General features: G+C 42.8%; 1 protein-coding gene across 2 annotated transcripts in view; it reads left to right on the top strand.

Moving 5' to 3' along the window:
* HDDC2 (HD domain containing 2) overlaps window positions 1-19,955 on the top strand; it is a 25,452-nt gene extending 5,497 nt beyond the window's left edge. For both annotated transcript variants that reach the window (XM_042987112.1, XM_042987111.1), the window contains exons 4-6: window positions 3,188-3,256; window positions 15,866-16,004; window positions 19,591-19,955. In XM_042987112.1, the coding sequence (XP_042843046.1) occupies window positions 3,188-3,256; window positions 15,866-16,004; window positions 19,591-19,688 (306 nt within the window). In that variant the 3' untranslated portion in view covers window positions 19,689-19,955. The remainder of the gene's footprint in view (window positions 1-3,187; window positions 3,257-15,865; window positions 16,005-19,590) is intronic.

The following is a 19,955-nucleotide window of genomic DNA, read 5'->3' as shown; positions in this document are numbered from 1 at the left end:
AGGGCCAAAAGCAATATGTGTTGTCTGATCCCCTTCCTAAACAAGATAAAACAGACTTTATTTCATAACTCCAGTTGGTGAATGATGCCTAGTAAGGATCATCAGGAACTGGTGGGATGGAAATTGAGGCTGGAATACAGCAATAGCAGGTTATATTCTTTTGCAAAGAGAAAACATTAAGTTAGAAGGCAGAATCATGGTATGTATGTATCTTCCAGGGTTAAAGTTGCTAAAAGTTGCTTGCGAATGAGGACGTTCAAAGGGGAAGAACCAAACTTTATGATGGAAATGAACATGGCAAAATAGTGAAACTGAAAAATAGTGAACGTTTTATAGAGTGCTCATTATGTGCCAGATACTTGAAGCTTTACGTATATTACCTACTTAATCGTCACAACGATTAAGGTGGATGCCGTTATTAACCCCCATTTTACAGATGAGAAACCTGAAGGACAAAGAGGTTAATAACCTTTAACCTCAGGGTTCCACAGTCAGTGATGGGCGAGTTAAGTGTCAAACCCTGTTCAAACCCCAGTGAACTTTTGTACTGTTCAGCCTTACCAGTGATGTGTGAAGATGTGTAATGCTTTCTAGGTACGGTTACAAAACTGACCTAAGACATTTGCTAGAAGCTTATTCGGCTCAGGACTTTAGGCAAATTCTTTTGACATGCTTTACTCACAGGAAGAAGCATGTCAAGTTAGGACAAATATCACTCTAGGGGCGCCTGGGTGGCTCAGTCAGTTAAGTGTCTGACTGGCTCAGGTCATGATCTCACAGCTTGTGAGTTCGAGCCCTGCATCGGGCTCTGTGCTGACAGCTCAGAGCCTGGAGCCTGCTTCAGATTTTCTGACTCCGTCTCTCTCTGCCCCTTCTCTGCTCATGCTCTGTCTCTCTCTCTCAAAAATAAATAAACATTAAAAAAAAAAAAGAGGAAAATTATCACTCTAAATCTGTGTGTGAACAAGCTCACCACCGGGAGGGTAAGTCTGGCCTTTGGAGCCATGTACCCTTTGAGTTTAGCAAAGTTGGTTTTGGAGGGTTCATTTAAAAAGTTAGGCACGATTCTTTGGCATATGTTGCCGAACAAGGAATATTGACCACCTAAAAGGTCTCAAAATGCAGATTTTGATTGTGTAATAACATGATATCAATGAGTTTTAGATCCAGAAAATCTTTGTTCAATTTCAAGAAGAGAGCAACAACATATTTGTTATCTGTTTTGTTTTTTAAAGGACAGGGCGGTTTTAATCAACTGGAAGTTTATTGGATGTGATCTCCAAAAAGCTGATTCAGTCTCAGGCTACCTTTATAGAAATACAGCGTCCAGCATGATGGAGGCAATGGCCCCATTCTCTCCCACCTTGGTCAGACCACACCTCATTCACTATGTTCGGTGCTGGGTACGTCACCATAAAGGGAATATATTAATCCAAGAGTTTAGATATTTATATACCTGTAAATACATATTACTCAGTTCATTCTTTTCAAACAAAGGCAGTGGACAAACGTGTGTTTTTGGAATAGTGTAGAGAAAGGCGATCTATTTGTAAAGACGCCTTTAATTTTTGAAAATGCAAAGAGTTTTGAAGCATTTTCTGCAGTTTATGAAAAAGAAACAAGTGAGGATGCAGATACACAATACCCTAAATTTGATACCACTGAGGGTGGTATGATGCTACGGGCCGTTCAAGATGGTGATGTTACTTATGAGAGCACACTGTTGACACTGGCACATGCCGTTCGCTCTGCCAGTGGTTGTGTTCTGTAACATTTTCCTCCCATTTTTATTTTCAATGTTTTTTCCCAGCTCACTATTCGATTTTATATGGGGCCTTTGCCACTTGGCCAAGGACCCTCACCTCCGGTTAGAAGAACTGAAGCAAATTAAGAGGTGTAGGATGAGGAGGGTGAAGGGATCTGAAGCCATTTGAGAGTAAGTTGCAGACCTCATGCCCCCCAAGATGTGATTTTTTTTTAATTTTTTTTTTATTTTTTAGAGAGAGAGAGCGTGAGTGGGGGAGAGGGGCAAAGGGAGAGAGCAAGAGAGATCATCTTAAAGTGGGTGTCATGCTCAGCCTGGAGCCCAACAGAGGACTTGATCCCACGATCCTGGGATCATGACCTGAGCCCAGATCAAGAGTCGGCTGCCCAACTGACTGAGCCACCCAGGTGTCCCAAGACATGATGTTTTAGAAAGACAACTAAGCTGGAGCAACACAGGAATGGAGGAGGAAGGAACGAGGGTGGCTCCGGGGACTTCAGAGAGTAGTGCCTTCTCTCTCCTACCCTCTGCTGGACAGACCATGCAGATGTCCCTCAAGTGGCTGGTTTGGGTTACATGGCCTTCCCTTGGACCGGTCACTGTGGCCGCAGTGATTCTGGCCCAGCTGGGTCACTGCCCACACATTCGATGCTGTGTTTGCGAGGGGTGAGGTGAGGCCTGGTGGAGGACCTGCAGGGATAGCTTCCAACTTGGTACAAGAAGGTATTTTCTGTCAGTGCTGCCTAAAGCCCATTTGGGCAGCCTCTGGAGGAGCTAGAGTCCCAGCCCTGGACATGTTTATGAAGGGAGGGCAAGAAGTGATTGGTGATGCTGTCGAATGGCTCAGATACTACACGGGTGGTATGGCTGATTATGCTTTAATATCCCTTTCTTTCATCCTGTGCGTATGACCCCACAAAATACTATCCTGTAGTTTCCTTTATGTTAATGACAATAACTGCCCATGTGTGTAGTGCTTTATGTTATGCAATAAAAATATTAACAGTGGGAAATGAATATAATAATACACAGGAAATTTCTTTGAGCTTTGTTATTCAGCGTTACTTTCCTGTTCTTGTTCTCAGGTTAGTTTTGAACTCCAGGATGCTTATGATTGAAATCACAAGATGTGATTCATCTCACACCTTCCTTATTGTCTTTTTTTTTTTTTTTTTTTTTTTTTTTTGGTGTCTGGTGTGCTTCAGGCCACAAAATAAGTGCTTGCTGAACCCCATATGAATAAGTACGCATGTTTCTTTAAAGTATACAACTGCCCTCCTTGTAATCTATAAATATTGTCCAACATTTGGCTGTCCTTTGGGGAGTTGTTTGTAAGAGTTTGAGCCCACTATTTGGCTTTTGTAGTTGAATTGTTAATTAGATAAATGTGATCATGAGTAAAGTAACAGTTTGATATTTCAGGAAGCTATGAAGCAGCTAACACAGCTCCTCCCAGAAGATCTCAGGAAGGAACTTTATGGACTTTGGGAAGTAAGTATATGTGATGAGTTGCTTTTTATTTACTGTGATTGAGTTTATATGGATCTTCAATGTTGTAGTTGCCTCAGATTATCTTAACAAGCTGTCTCTAACTTATTATTTTCTCGTTTGTGTCTGTTTCTCACCTCCTGGTTGCTGCAGGGATTTCTCATGGCTAATAGAAATTTTTCTTCCCTCCAGTCTCCCCATTTCCCTTGACACCATGATGCCTGGTGCAGATCTTGACTCAGCCCCTGGATTTCCTCTTGCGCTGCTCTCACCCCCACCCTGCCAGCCTGCACTCGCCCAGCCTTCTGGTCCTTGAAAAGAATGTGGGCCCTCACCACCTCCTGCCTCTGACCTTGGGCTTCTTCCCCTCCCTGAGCCTGTTGCCCACCTGTGAAACCTTGAAGGGCTGTTAAGAGCTGAGTGAGGTCAAAGTGAAGTGGTGCCATGATGCCCGGCACAGAACGGGGGCCCTGTAGGTGCTCACTGCCTTCCTGGTGCTTGATGGCAAGGTGGGAGGCAGAATGGCTGGTGGTATAGGGCAGGAAGAGTGGAAAGAGCAAAGAAAGCCCACGTGCTCCTGTTGCTCCCCCCTCCTAGTGCTGGTTTTCATTTGTGAAGAGAAAACAACAGCAGACAAATCCTTGCCTACTGCAGTTTCTCACTTCCCTGCAGTCCGTACTGGCCCTTCCTTGCGTGAGCCCTGAGACGCCCCCCTCCACAGCCCCCCTCCCCTCTCCCACTGTCAGAGGACGATCTTCCCCCTTTCACAACCACAGCCCCCCCCCTCCCCCCCCGGCTCTCCCAGGAGCCTCAGAGCTGGCAGACTTCCCTTCCCACTGCCCACTGCCTAGCGTGCTGGGTCAGGTCTTTCCTTGACTTGGGAAGACTAGGGGTCAGGTTGGGAAGTGACCAGGTTGAACCCTGACTAGATGTTTCTCCTATAAATGCCATTTTCCTCAGTGGTCAGATTCTGTAGTATGATGTCATTTCTGTGGTTTAGCTGGATTATGGGATGAAGTGAGCATCCTTCCCTTGTGAGGCAGTACACTATGATGCAGAGAGCAAGGCTTGCCTCCAGAGACCTGGATTTGAGTCCCACCTCCCTTGGGTGAGTTACTTGGTTCTAGTTGGCCTATTTCTCCTAGAACATGAGAGTAATACAGCTCCACAGGCCCTAAATCCTCAGTTAGGAAATCTACAAAGTTCAGAGAGCCCATTTTTAAAAAACCTGACCTAACTTCACTCATACGGCAAAATTTACCTGAATCAACATGAGGCTGTTTAGAGTCCCCACTCATTCCCCTTGGTGTGAAAATTAATATGCTTTGATGTAGGAATATTCATTCATCTGTTTAGCAGCTGAGTCTGCCCTTGACCCCACTAGAGGTTTTCTGTAATGTGTACTATATATACCATATTGTTTTCTAAGTTAAAAATATGCTGAAAACTGAAACAGTTTTGTCCTCAGGACTGAAGGTGAAAGATTGTGGCTGTTAATGCCTACCTTGCCAAATAATTGTGAAAATTCAATCTGGCAAAATATGCATGGTATGTAGCCGGAGCCTGGCTCGGGTGGTATCTGTCACTAGGTGTAACGGGGTTTCTTTAGGAAAAAGAGTCCCTTGTGCCAAAGTAGGTCCTTTCAAGTGAACTTCTGGAACACTGTGAGTTGAGGAATAATGGAATAGAGTTCATTATAGAAAGAGATTTCATACATAGAAAGAGAAAAAAAGTAGCCCCTGAGCTTATGAAACTAATCTCAAGTATTGTTTTTACAAAGGAAAGACTCGTTTAATTTAAAACTTTTCTACTTCTAAAATCGTTGTTGCACTATATGCTAACTAATTTGGATGTAAATTAAAAAACAAAAACAAAAAACAAACAACAACAAAAAACCCCAAAAAACTTTTCATAAGAATTGGTACCCTTCTGTCTCCTAGTTATTATAAACACAGTGGCAGTATCTGTTAAATTATTTTCTCAGTTAGCCATCAGCTACTGGCTAAAAAAAGCTTACAGCAAAATTTACTTACAAAAATTACTTTACATTTACTGGAAAATTTCCTTTTATTTAAGTAGGTTCCAAATGAAAACATCACAATAAAGACTTTGGGTTTGGAAAAATATAAAATACAGAGCATAAAGGACTCGATAACCCCTAAATAGGTGACAGTTTTATGATGTCATGAAAGTCAGTGGTTGAATCAATTAAGCTTGTTAAAGAAGGTCCCAGGACAGGTACACAGTGGCCTTGGAATGTGACAGTCCTTCTTTAGAATTGTTGGAGCTGTGCCGGCAGACAGCTTAAAAGAAGAGAACATGGGATTCGGTTACTTTGTTGGTGACACTGTGGGATATTGATGGATGTGGAGGAGGAACATTTGCACTTTCTTACTTTCTGACATGAACCCCATCTTTGCATGCTATGAAAGGATTGGGCTCGTTTTTCTGTTAAGAGCCCGAGGGGGAAAAAATGAGGACCATATAAATAGGCAGCAACAAATTTTTCAGACAGAATTGTAGAAATGTATTTATAGAGAATATTATTCATGGCTCTTAAACTTTCCTTAGCCAATTCATACACCCCTATGAATGAAGTAGCTGCTTCAGGTCAAGAGAGGCCCCTGAGGTACAGGCTGGGCATACATGTTTAAGTCTCAGTGTTTATTCTCTGTGCAAGGGGGCGAGTGTGTATGTATGTGCTGATGCTGGGGGGCACAGATACATTTAAGTTTATTTAAATATCGTGAAAACAAAGCAGGAAAATGTACCTCTCTAGAATCTAGTATTCTTTAAAGAGTTTTAGACATTAGAATTGTTCCTAATTTCTTTGACTATTTCTCCCCATCCTGTGTCTATTAAAGCCTGTATTTCAGGAACTAGAGTATCACTGTCCTTCTGTACACAACACATGTTTCTTCACAGCTCACAGGATCTTATGACAAAAGAACCTAGCTCTAGGTGGTACGTCAGAAGAAGATATTCCTCTCCCCTCTTCTCTTTCTGATACGGATTGAATTGTGTCCCACTAAAATTCAGAGGTATCTCCAAATAAGACGTTATTTGGAGATACGATTTTCTTTCTCCTCCATTCAGTAGTTTATTCTCAGTGCCTAGTAAAATATAAAATAGATGGTGGGCAATGAATATTTGAATATTTGTTGAATGAATTGATAGGACTTTTTATTGTTAGTGTGAAGGACGTCTTTTTTTTTTATAATTGTATTTCAGATTTTTATTGTTCATGTCAAAATGTAATTATATCATTTCAGGTGTTCTTCAAAGAGGAAGTGATTACTGGAGGATTTTTTTTTTTTTTCCTTGAGATAGGATTTTTTTTTTTAATATTTTTTTTAATTTTTTTTTAACGTTTTTATTTATTTTTGAGACAGAGAGAGACAGAGCATGAACAGGGGAGGGTCAGAGAGAGAGGGAGACACAGAATCTGAAACAGGCTCCAGGCTCTGAGCTGTTAGCACAGAGCCCGACGCGGGGCTCGAACTCACGGACCGTGAGATCATGACCTGAGCTGAAGTCGGATGCTTAACCGACAAGCCACCCAGGCGCCCCTCCTTGAGATAGGATTTAAAAAGTGTTTTGGGAGATGGGATTTTTATAGATGTAATCAAATTAATATGGGGTTATTCAGGTGGGTCCTCATGCAATATGACTGTTACCCTATACAAAGGGGAACTTGGACACAAAGATGCATATTGGGGAAGTGCTATGTGAACATGAGAGAGGCCATCTATAAGCCCAGGAGAAGGGCCTGGAGTGGATTCTTCCTCACAGCCCTCCGAAGGAACCAGTCCTGCCAACAGCTAGCTTTCCAACTTCTAGCTCCAGAGTTATGAGACCATAAATTTCTGTTACCTAAGCCCCAGTTTATGGTTCTTTTTATAGCAACCCTAGAAAACTAATTCATTCCTTCTCTCTTTCTTTTTCTCTCTTTCTCTGTATCTCTCTGTGTTTTCCTCTTTCTGAGACCTTTGGTACTATGTAGTGGCTACTTTACCATATTCTTATGTATTTTAAAATTATTTCTGGATCCCATCTCTATGACTCTTTACATGTTAGAATTTTGTAAATTTAAAACTGGAAGAAAATCCATGCCCAACTCCTTTATTTTACGCATAAGAAAACGGGGCTGAGGAGCAGTATGTTGCCCAGGGTCTCTTAGCTAGTGGGTGACAAAGCCTGCCTCCTAGTTCAGCATTGTCTTTAGGTTATGATGCAGCACAGGGGTTGATTGAACAAGCATTTATAGTTCTGTTGTATTTAGGACACCATGTCAGTTACTTACTAGTAGTAAGATACTCTTTTACTGTCCTAGGGCTGCTGTAACAAATTGCCGGAAATTTGGATGGCTTTAAACAACAGAAATGTATTGTTTCACGGTTCTGGAGTCTGGAAGTCCAAAATCAAGGTGTTGGCAGGGCTGTGCTCTGAAGGCTCCAGGAGAGGATCCTTTCTTACCTCTGCCTGGCTTCTGATAGATGCTGCTTCTAGCTTTTGGCATCCCTTGCCTTATAGACACATCACTCCAATGTAGGCCTCGGTAGTCAGATGCTGTTCTCCCTGGGTCTGTATCTGTGCCCAAATTTCCCTCTTCTTGTAAGGACACCAGCCATTGGACTAGGGTCCATCCCAATCCAGTGTGACTTTATCTCAATTTGATTACATCTGCAATCTTCCAGATATTCCATTATTTGGAAATAAGGCCATATCCACACAGGTTCCAGGTAGACTTGAATTTTTGGAAAACACTATGCAACCCATATACACTCTCATATTAACTTAAGCATTTTTATAATTCATGTCCTATGTTAGTACATGGATTTCGATATCCAATTTCCAGGGTTCAGATGCCCTGTTTACTAGCATTGTGATCTTGGGCAACTTATTGAACCTCTGTGTGCTTCAATATCCTTATTTATAAAATGGCAATAGCAGTAGAATGCCTATCTTATAGTGTTGTATGGCAATCAGACTAATTACTATATGTAAAGTGCTTGGAATATTGCCTGGCACACGGTAAGCTCTATCTTTCTTCTGTCTCCATTCCATATGTTCTGATTTTGGTTTAAGAAGATACGGTCATTCTGTACCCAGGGAACTTAGAATAGTACAGTTACATAGAAAATGCCAGTTGAGGGGCACCTGGGTGGCCCAGTCTATTAAGTGTCAGACTTCAGCTCAGGTCATGATCTCATGATTCATGGGTTTGAGCCCCTCATCGGGTTCTGTGCTGACAGCTCAGAGCCTGGATCCTGCTTCGGATTCTGTGTCTCCCTCTGTCTCTGCCTCTCTCTTTCTCTCAAAAATAAATTAAACATTAAAATTTTTTTTTTTTAATTAAAAAAAGAAAATGCCAGTTGATTGATTTCTGAAATGTTAATCATAGCTGCTCACCACTATAAATAGCTATGAACCCAGAGGGTCACATCTATTTAATGCAGTTCAACATCCTTGATTATAATTTATCTTTGCCATAGAAGTGTGAAATCAAATATCAGTAAGTCAAGAGCAAACATTTTCATTTTTCTCAAAGCATCACCGAAAGATGTTCACCCCACCACCTGCCTTTCACTTTAAAGAAATATCCCCATGAATCCCAAGGCATAGCAGGAGCTGCCCCTCGTGCAGTTGCCATTGCCGGAAGTCCAATCAGTTGGGAGACACAGTGGGTTAATGGGTACCCTTTAAAAAGTCTCCCTACAAAGGATACTTTGTAGTTCAGGTGCAGTATTTTATTGGGGAGTTTGATGCAGAGCAACATGAGAGTACTGGGTCCCAGAGGGAGAGTCACAGAAGGTAGGGAGTGAGAGGTGCAAGAGAGAGACTTCATGTAACTCTTCAGTCGGGGCCGACCCCTCCCCAAGGAAGAGGGAGGAGACTTGTGGCCTTGTCCCCTTTCGTCCCCTTCTCTTCCCTTTCACGACCCAGATTTGTATCTCTTTGCAGCTTGAACTCCTTCTTGAACTTCTTCTGTTGCTCCACAGAACCCCAGTCTGAGTCATTTCAGTCAACTTGTCTTCCCGAGTCCCACCTGGAGGCTGCAGAGTGCTGATGCAGGGACCTTCCCACCCCCCTGCCTTGGGGACCGGAATCACTCATGACCCATCTAGGTCTCCAGGCTCTGCTGAGCCTCAGGGCTGCAGGACTCCTCGTTGGCAACAGACAGTCTCTCTGTCTCTGGCCCCACATCAGCTGTCCATCCCTCTCTTTGCTCACCTGCTTTGCACTTCTCTTCCAACTTTACAGCAAATAATCTTGCCTCCTTCACCGAGAACATAGAAGTTTCCAGATGGGAACTTTTTCACGTTTTTGTAAGCGTTGTATATAATGTTTACACATCATATTTTTGAAATAAACTTCCTAGATACTACATCTCTCTACTTCCCTTCACCACCAAATAGGTCGGACATGATCCCCACTCCCTGCCTCTGCCTCCCCACAGCCCACCAGTGTAACTCAGCCCCACCATGCGCTGCTCTTGTAGCGACCTCAGACTGCCTCTGTGTGACTCTGCCTGGCAAGTCCTGCTCTGCCCAGGTGCCACCTGACACCTTGGCTGCATAGAAGATGTTGCCTCTCATCCCTCAGGTCTGTGACATGGCTCCCTCCTGATTTTCGTTGTACCTTTCTGGCTTTTTCTGAGTTTCTTCAAGTGTTTCTCTTCTTCAGCTGACTTTGTCAGAACCGATATTGTCTTCCCAGGGCTGTGTCCTTGGCCTGTCCTTTCTGCACACTCCTCCAAGGCTTCAGTGGTCACATTCTGATTATCCCATATGTTCTGAAAATCTTCCTTCGAAGCTCCAAACATACAAATCCAACAGCCTAATGGAGCTCCACTTAAGTATCCTGTTCAGCAGGTTCACAGCATCCTCCTTTTCTTCAGCCCTTTTTGTTACTTTAAAAACTATTGTATTGAAAAACAAAACACAGAAAAAAATTCAAAAACCTTTGTATAGCATGAGTTCCTAGAGGGATGACATCCTTGTAACTACCACCTACATCAAGATTTGGAACTTGACCATTTCACCGCAAGAAGCCCCTTCCTAGGCCCTGACCAAAGCCAGCCCCTCCCTTCCCCCAAAAGAACCCACTGTCCTGATTTTCAGTGATCACCCGAATTTCTTTATGGTTTTTTCACCAAAGTGCTCATCCTTAGACATTTTAGCTTAATCTTGTGCATTTTTTTAAGGCTTAATATGTCTTTTTAATCTCCTTTAATCTATAGTTTGTCCCTGACCCCCACCCCGTCTCTTTCTTTTTCTTGCAAGTTATCTGTTGAAGAATTCAGACCATGTGGCTTACAGAGTTTTCCATAGTTTTGCCATGGGTTTTGCCAGTTGCACACTCATGATGCAGTTCATGTTCCTCTGTTCTCCTGTTTTCTGCAGAGTGGCAGCTGGATCCAGAGGCTGGATCAGACTTACATTGGATCTTTTTGGCAAAACTGTAGGTGGTGTTGGATTCTTTCATCATGAGGCACATGATGTCTGGGTTTTCTTTTTCTTTTTCTTCTTCTTCAAAATTCTATTTAAATTCTAGTCAGTTAACAGATAGTGTAATAATGGTTTCAGGAGTAGAATTTAGTGATTCATTGCTTACCTATAACACCCAGTGCTTATCATCACAAGTGCCCCCCTTAAGTCACCCATCTAGCCCTTCTTCCATCCTTTTTCTTGATGCTTCTATCCCTTAATCCCTTTGGGTTGCAGAATCGTAAGACACTATTGTTTTTATTTTATTTTCATTTAGTAGTTGAAATAATTATATTAGCAGAGGCTTCTTCCTCATCTGCTCTTTGGTTGCAGTTCACAAAGGAAAGGTGGGTTAACACTTGACTTTGGTTGTTTCCTTGATAGCAGGAATGGCAGGATATTGTAGCCTCACTTATCTCGAACACGCTTCAGCTAGACCTCTTCCTGTTTTTTGTTTGTTTGGTTGGTTTTGTTTAAATGGGTTATGTTGCTTCAAGACCACAATATGCGCACTAGGGTGCTTCCTGCTACTGAGTTGGTTATGGTTTTCATGTTTTTAATGGACAGGGCTAGGATATATATGTGTGTGTGCCTCCTGAGTTCATGGTGATGTTTTCAATTCAGATACAGTACTGTACGGTTTTCACGTAACCTCTTATGTTATGTCTTAACCTCTTCTATATTATACTTTCTTCCATACAAGGAACCCTGATTATACAGGCTTTATCCTTCTCTACACATGTACATGTCTCAGAATAACAATTGTATGTCCCACCATCGTCAATTCTGATTATTAAAAACAGTTTAAAAAATTGTTTTGCCTATGCTGTTTTTATTTTCCCTTTATTTTTTTATAGTTGAACTCCATCTAGACTGTCAAATCATTTAACCATTACATGCTGTCTCTCACACCTCATTTAATCTTAGTTCTGGGACGCCTGGGTGGCTCAGTCCGTTAAGTGTCTGACTCTTGATCTCAGCTCAGGTCTTGATCTCAGGGTCCTGAGTCTGAGCCCCATGTTAGGCTCCACGAGCAGTATGGAACCTACTTAAAAAAAAAAAAAGTTCTATGAGTCCCTGTTGATGCTCACCACCAGTCCTTATGTCAATTTCTCCTGGTCATTTTGTGTGTCTGAAACTTGTTCTCTTGTAAGTTCTCCAACAAGGACTCACAGGAGCAATATTCTCTAAATCTTGCCTGTTTTTAATTGTTCCTCTGTGTTCTTTACTCTGGAAGGTCCGTTTTGCTTGATATAAAAATCCCATGGTTCCCAGTTTCTTTCCTTGAATATCTTAAATACATTCCTCCATTCTCTTTGGTCGTAAAGCATTGTTGTTGGATCATAATTTTATTTTCCTTATGTGTCAGATGCTCCTTTTGCATAGGTGTACAAATGACTTTTTTAAATATATAGTAATTTCATTAGAATGTGCTTTGGTATTGGTCCTTCTGGGTCAATATCCTCAGCTATTTAGTATGGGCTTTTAATTTCAAGAAAGTTTTTTTGAATATAGTTTTTCTTTTACTTTAGTTTCCTTTTTCCCCCCCAAGACTCCTACGTGTCTGTCTGTTGATTCTTCTTCAACTCAGTATTTGTCACCTTCTCTCTCAGATCCTTTACATCATGTTCATTTCTTTTTGACTTTTAAGCCTAACTTCCTTTTCAATTTCTGTTTCTCTTAAGGCGTTATTTATCGTGTTAAAATATCCATCCCAGTGTTCCTGTTTGCTGCTTAGCCTTCGCTGAGAAAATGACTTTTTCTTTCATCTCTATCTCTAATTTTTTTAATGTGGTTCTTTCATGTCTTACCATTTTCTTAGCATCTTTTAATTCTTTTTGAAGTAGTTTCTTACAGATTTGATCCTTTAAAAAAACGAAGAATGTCTTTCTGAGGTGACTTTTCTGTAGAGATGTCATTTCGCTCCTTGCTCTCTGTATCTTCTGGTAGCCTTGTAGGGGATTTGATCTCTGTGTTTTTTACATTGCTCATTTTGATATGCACTTCATTTTCCTTAACTTTTGGAAGGAAACTTGGTCCAGATAGCTTTTTTTTTGACTTCACAGAACTTACTCTTCTGTTTTGGTTTGTGTTTTAATGGGATGTTAAAATGTTCGGTGGCTTATGTTCAGATATTCCCTGGCTTTGTGCTCTTTCCCCACTTTTATCTGGACTTTTTCTTTGCTTCATCTTGTTATCTTACCCAACTCAATTGTATTATTTTTTTTAAGTTTATTTATTTTAAGGGGGGTGGGGCGCAGAGAGAATCCCAAACAGGCTCTGCACTGTCCACACAGAGCCCGGTGTGGGGCTCGAACCCAGGAACCGTGAGATTATGACCTGAGCCAAAATCATGAGTCAGAGGCTTAACTGACTGAGCCACCCAGGCGCCCCATTTTACCTCACTCGGTTTTAATTCCACCCCAGCAGCTTCTCTTTATGTGGGGTCCTGTCCTGGAGGAGCCCCGGGAGGTCAGACTGCTGAATCCACCTTGGCTGGGATTGTGTCAGGTGCTGTTGGAGCACACCTGTTGGCTGTCCTGAGCTTCTCCATCTCTCAGGTGCATCAGATCCCCTGTTGCTCCTGCTGATTGAAAGTGGGGCTTATGGCACTCCTGGGTGGCTGTCGGTTAAGCGTCCGACTTCGGCTCAGGTCATGATCTCGCGGTCTATGAGTTCGAGCCCCGCGTCGGGCTCTGTGCTGACAGCTCAGAGCCCGGAGCCTGTTTCAGATTCTGTGTCTCCCTCTGTCTCTGACCCTCCCCCCCGTTCATGCTCTGTCTCTCTCTGTCTCAAAAATAAATAAATGTTAAAAAATGTAAAAAGAAAGTGGGGCTTATGGCTGGGGGCAGTTTGTCCCCACTTATGTATATTTTGTGATACATGGTAATGCTATGTACCTTAGTTTTTTTATAAATGTTGCTCATTAGGTTTCGGTTTTGCTGTTTCTTTGTTCTGTCAGTCTTTTGGGTCTGTTTCTTCTCTTTTGCTCCCTCTTGAGTTACGCATGCCAGGAACTAGGAAGTCATTCTCAGCTCTGTCTTTTGTTCACATTCATATTTTGGTGTCCTTCTTCATCCTTAGCATTTCTCAAATTTGCACTCTTGTCCCATCTTCGTTGCCGTGAGATTAAGCCAGACCAGATTCTCCAAACTTCTCTGCTGGTGCTACAGTCTCAGAGCCTGATTTCTCTGCTTCCCATCTAGCCATTTTCCACACCGAAGGGAGAATGATCTTTCTAAAACGCAAATCTGATCCTGACCCTTCTGGCCTGAAATCTCTCGGTGATGTCCAGTAGCTGCAGGGTAAGCCGAAACCACTTCTCACAACCACAAAGCCTTTTGGGAGTTGGCCCTCCTCCTCCTTCAGCGTCTTCTCTCCCTTTCTCCTGCAATTAATTCTGCATTCTGTCGTGAGAAACTACTTGCAGTACGTTCCCAAAGATGCCTTGTCTTACTTCTAGAGCTTTGTGGCCACACTGTTCTTACCCTGCCTCCTTGTTGGAAAGTGAAATTAAAGAATGTCTGTACCATTATTTTTTGACCAAAAAAACTCAACAATTTACATTTTTAAGAGAAATGGAATTTCACCAGAATTTGTTATACAGTATGTGGTATTTCCTAGTGGTCTTGAAATCTTTTTCTTCTCACTTTCAATAGAGAAAAATCCTGGACTGCTATACTTTGAGTATATTCCATTTCTTTTTCATTAAATAATGAACTTGAATTTGTTAAATATATATATTATATTTTATAATATTTTATAATTATTTATAATTATATTTATATATAATTGTAAATGTGAATCAGCATTAAGTAAAAGGAGTTATTTTTAAGTGCTTTTGAATTAAAACAAAATGTATTTGGTCTCGTATTAAAATGGTTTTTCCGTGTACAATTTTCAGCTCTATCAAAATCCAAATAGCTGCCTTTATAAGAATAAGGCATCTGATAGAAACTGAGAAACCTTAAGTGATTCACATCACATCACCCTGCCAAGAAGGCATGACAGGTTCATTATCCAGACACATCTGGGGTGGAGTTACAAATGAGAACTTTGCAGGGAAATCAGTTGGGAACACTTTGGTCTTAATAGAAGAACGATTCTATACAGTATTAATTAGGACTTGTGTGGCATGTGTCATGCTATAAGAGGCAACCCTCCTGTAGATTTTTGGTTCAGTTTTGCAGTAAGGAGGGAGACAGACCCAAGGGAGGAAGATAGAAAAAAAAAAAAAAAACCCTGTTCCCCATCCGCTGCCTTCACCACCTCCTTATCACCAATACCACACACACACCATTGCATGAAGAACTCCCAGACCCTGACTGTATCCTCAGGAGTTATAACCCAAGGGGACTCGATTGAATCCTCCCTGTATGGATAGCAAGGACAGAGATTTCCACTGGAAAGGGACAGCGAAAATTAAACGAGAAAGCCAGAAATTCACTTAAAAAGGAAAAGGAAGGGGCGCCTGGGTGGCTTGGTCAGTTAAGCGTCCGACTTCGGCTCAGGTCATGATCTCACGGTCCGTGAGTTTGAGCCCCGCATCAGGCTCTGTGCTGACAGCTCAGAGCCTGGAGCCTGTTTCAGATTCTGTGTCTCCCTCTCTCTCTGCTCCTCCCCTGTTCATGCTCTGTCTCTGTCTGTCTCAAAAATAAACGTTAAAAAAAAAAAATTAAAAAAAAAAAAAAGGAAACGGAAGCTGACTGTTTTTTAAATGGACAGGGAAATCCTTTGAGAAACGTGAGACGAAATATTAGCTTGAAGTTAAAAAGACCTCCAGCACTCGGGTGGGTTAAAGAGTAACGATCTTGAGATGAAGACAGGGTACCAGACAGGAAGAGAAATGCTTGGAGCGTCGATGTGAACGAATGGGCCTCCTGAGGCCTCCGGTGCAATGCATGGACTGGCACACACACCCTTCTCGAAAGGAGTGCTGATGGTGAGCCGTGAAATTACAGCCGAAGCCTCTCTGGGAAGGGTTTGTGCGTGGTCGAGAAGGGCGGCCAGTTCACAGTGTGCTTTTACATGTGGCTCTGATGTCAGTACCAGAGTCTGAATTTTCCTGGAGGACCCCGTCCTGCGGCTCTCATCATGCTGCTTTAATTGTCCGTTCACTTAGGAGTATGAGACCCAGTCTAGTGCAGAAGCCAAATTTGTGAAGCAGCTGGACCAGTGTGAGATGATTCTTCAGGCATCCGAGTATGAAGACCTTGAGAACACACCGGGGAGGCTGCAGGACTTCTATGATTCCACAGCAGGTACTCGGTGCTCTTTTCAGTAAACACCATTTTAGTGTGGCTTTTACCCTCGCGTAGTGACTGACATCACGTTAGCGAAATCTGCTGTTGTTACCTTCTTCTGACACTTGCACCTGGGGCACGTAAATAGGAAAGGGTGGGATTCATGGTGAGAGGTGGTCTATTGTGGGAGAGCATTGGCGCCTTGGATCTGAGCACCAAGCCAGGTTCACGTCCACACCTGCCTGTGTGCCCCCGCCCCGGGCAGTCTCCTGGCTTTTCTGTGTCCTCCCAGAAAAATGGAAAGCACAGAACTGACCCTGCTTGAGTCACAGGTGGGTTTTGAGATTCAAGAGAGAGAATATATGTGAAAGTACATTGTAATCTGAAGGTCTTTATAGGAGTAAAGTCATATGAGATGAAGGTAGAAAAAGAGATGTAAAAATAGGAAACCCCAGACAGTTGAAGTCACCAGTGTCATTATAGTGCTCCATTGCACAGGCCGGGAGCTTGATTTGTTCTGGTTCTGCCACCTACAGTCCATGTAACCTCCAGCAAATTACTCAACATAGCTCTGGGCCTTAGTTTCTGTATTTTTAAAATAAGGATAATTATAGAAGCCCCTGGCTGACTCAGTAGAGTGTGCAGCTCTTGATCTCAGAGTTGTGAGTTTGAGCCCCACGTTGGGTATAGAGATTACTTAAATCTTTAAAATCAACTTTATAGGGCTACTTGAAGACATGGCGGGTTAGTTCACGTGAAGTGCTTAGAATGATACCTGGCAAGAAGCCTTCACTATCTTCATTTTGATAACAGTGTTTAGTGAAGCTGCATACGCTATGGAGGTGCTGGCTGGTGTTCATGAGGTTGGTTCCGTTTTCCTTTCCTCTTTTCCAGCCCCACTCTCTCTGCCTCTCTCTGCTTGTTATTTCTGTATCATAGCCTCCTCACTCGGCCAGCCAGGCTCACTAGTTCATCCTACAGGTCTCAACGTTTTCCTCCTTCGTAGACCTAGATATTATCGCATCTTCCTTTTTGAAACTTTTGTGGCTTTCCTCTTCCTCAAAAGTAAGATCTTAACACTTTGGAGTGGCCTAAAGAGCTCTGCAGTCTGAGGCCACTTACATCCCTAGTCTCCTTTCTGAATCCTCCCTGTCAACATGAGGTATTCCCTTCTTTTTGCTCAGTCTGCATTTGCCATAATGTTGTGACCGTGTGATTTGTGTTTTCCTTAAGGATGTTTCTTACTGGGTCTCTTCCCAAAACCCCCAGTTGCTCAGCCTATCCCGTACTAAGCTGTGTGAGGGCTAAGACCAGGTTTGTCTCATCTATCTTTGATATAGACGATGCTCGGAAATGTTTGACTTCAGCTAAATAGAGTAGCATTGTAAACTAGGGATCAGCAAACTCTGGCTCATCGGCCAAGCTGGACTGGTGCTGGTTTGTATAAATAAATTTTATTGAAACAGCCACGCTCATTCTCTATGTATTGTCTATACTGCTTTTACACCACAGTGGCAGAATTGAGTAGTCGGCAAGAAGCCACATAGTTCACAAAGCCTGAAGTATGTACTGTCTTACTCTTTACGGAAAAGGTTTGCCAACCCGTTGTGAGCAATGATCGGTCTCCAAGATAGCCTGCGTCACCAATAACGTAACTAAAATACAAGTCATGTTTATGTGGTGCTTTGCATTTTCACACTATCATCTTCTATTTTGATACACTCACAATGAAAAGTAGAAAATGAAACATCAGACTACTAGTAGAATCAAAAAATGTGGGAACTGGAAGGGTCATCTAGTTTAAACTCCAGATTTTATTGAGGAAGAAATGAAATGAGAAAGAGGGTGATGTGCCCGCAGCTGAGTTGAGATCAAAATTCACTTCACTTTCCACTCTGGTGCACTACGCTTAAAAAAGTTAAGAATTTTAAGTAATATAAGTGATGTAAGGAGTGGTTTCTTTTCTCAAAAATGCTTAAAGAAAACAACAGGCTTAGTTCGGGAGCAGTGAAGTTGTACATGGCAAACCTCATGAGGATTTTAAGTAAACTGTACCCCGAATGTGGGGCTTGAATTCATGACCCCAAGATCAAGGGTCTCATGCTTACCAACTGAGCCAGCCGGGTGCCACTCCCCCCTCTGTTAGGATTTTGAAGGGGACTTAAAGGCTTTAGTTTGATAACATTTACAATTTTATTTCTCTAATTCAGTCAATACTTAGGGCTCTCTTTTTCTCTTTTCTTTTTGAAACTTTGTGTGTTGAGGAGCAGCATGAAGGCCATTGTGGCTCGTGGGGGTGGATGAGAGGAGAGGGTGGCAGGTGAGGCCCACCGAGCAGCCTAAGAGGTTGGCTTGTGCTCTGAGCAAGATGGGGACCCCTTGGCGGAGGTGGATCGTGGGGCGAGTGGGATCTGACTTGGGTTTTGAAAGGGGCACTTGGGCTGGAAGCAGGGAGACCAGCTGGTGGCTATCGCAGTATCTGAGTGAGAAATGATAGTGGTTTGAGCCAGGTTGGTAGCAATAGAAAAAGAAAGGAACGGCCAGATTCTGGATATATTCTGAATATAAAGGCCAACAGAATTTGTGTAGGGGTGTTTATGAGAGAAATCCAAGGACTTTGGTCTGGCAACTATAGAAGAATGGAGTTGCCACTAGATGGGGAAGGTGGGGAAAAGATAGGTTTCAAAGGAGAAAGTCAGGAGTCCCAGAAGCCATGGGAAGAAAATGTTTCAAGAAGGGTAGTCATCAGATTCAGCAATGTGTTGTTAATTGGTGTGTCCTAAGTAAGAGCCATTTTGGTGGAATCGCAGTAATAGTTTGACAGCGTGACCTTTACACAGTGGGGCAGACGGTGGCCTGGAGGCAACGGGGAGCATAGAGGGCAGACCCAGGCCCAGTGAAAAGAGCCATGTGAGAGAGAAAACATCCACCATGTGACAAGCTGCAGGGAAAGCCATATCCTCAGGACAAGCCAGACATCAGGGCCAGAAAGTGAAGGGAACGTTCAGAGAAGAGGTTGAGGATAGGGAATAAATGGAATCAAATTTGGACTGAACAGTAAACAACAAAGGCACTGGCAAGAAAAAAACAGGGAAGAAGTGGTGGGTTTGATAATCCTGCACGCCAACCACCTTCAACTAAGAGAGCTTATAGGTAGGTTGCTGCCCAGGGCAGAAGTCTGGGAGGGTTGAGGAGCAGGGAAGACAGATCAGTGGGTTTTAGTGTAGTTGTGTACAAGAGACACATTTGCATCCTGGGACTGCCTAGACCTTCTGCTCTTCCTATTAGTCTTTTTAATATGTATGTGCTTTGTGCCCGTGATTTCTGGTTTCAGAATGGGCAGAGATTGTGTCCAGCTCTCTACCTGGTGAAGTTTTCCCTAGCTCTGCCTGATGAACAGTTCTTTGCCCGACTGTCATCCCCAATGCTTGGTGGCATCCAGGGTGATGGAGGATAAGCTCCAAGTGGTCCTCTGACCGGGACCTGGAGTTGTATTCTGTCTTGGAGTCGATCACAGAACCCGGGCCCTGACAAGCCTAGGATCAAGCTGGAGAAACTGATGTATTCTCTTGTCAACCTCTTTCCCTGTCTTCTTGCCTTGCAGGAAAATTCAGTCACCCGGAGATAGTCCCACTTGTCTCTGAACTTGAGGCAGAAAGAAACGCTAACATAGCTGCCGCCACCAGTGAGCCCCGCTCCTGATGTGCTCTCTGGGTTGCTGCACTCCTGTGACAGACATTGTGTTTTTCCCTTTCATGGTGTTGTTTGGCCACTGTTGCTTTGTTGATTCCCCAGATGCAAGTCTGTTTATTTTCCGTTGCCTGGACTCCAGTAAGAAACCTGATACAATCTGGATAATAAAAGGAGCTACAGAACAGGATGTGGTCCTGAAAATGCCATGGATGAAGCCTGAGGGTAGTGGGGGGAGTTTTTTAATGAACTAACTAAATAAATTTTTAAAACCTTAAA

This window comes from Panthera tigris, chromosome B2 (assembly GCF_018350195.1).
Source record: "Panthera tigris isolate Pti1 chromosome B2, P.tigris_Pti1_mat1.1, whole genome shotgun sequence".
Lineage (NCBI taxonomy): Eukaryota > Metazoa > Chordata > Mammalia > Carnivora > Felidae > Panthera > Panthera tigris.
This window is presented reverse-complemented; position numbering and strand designations above follow the sequence as displayed.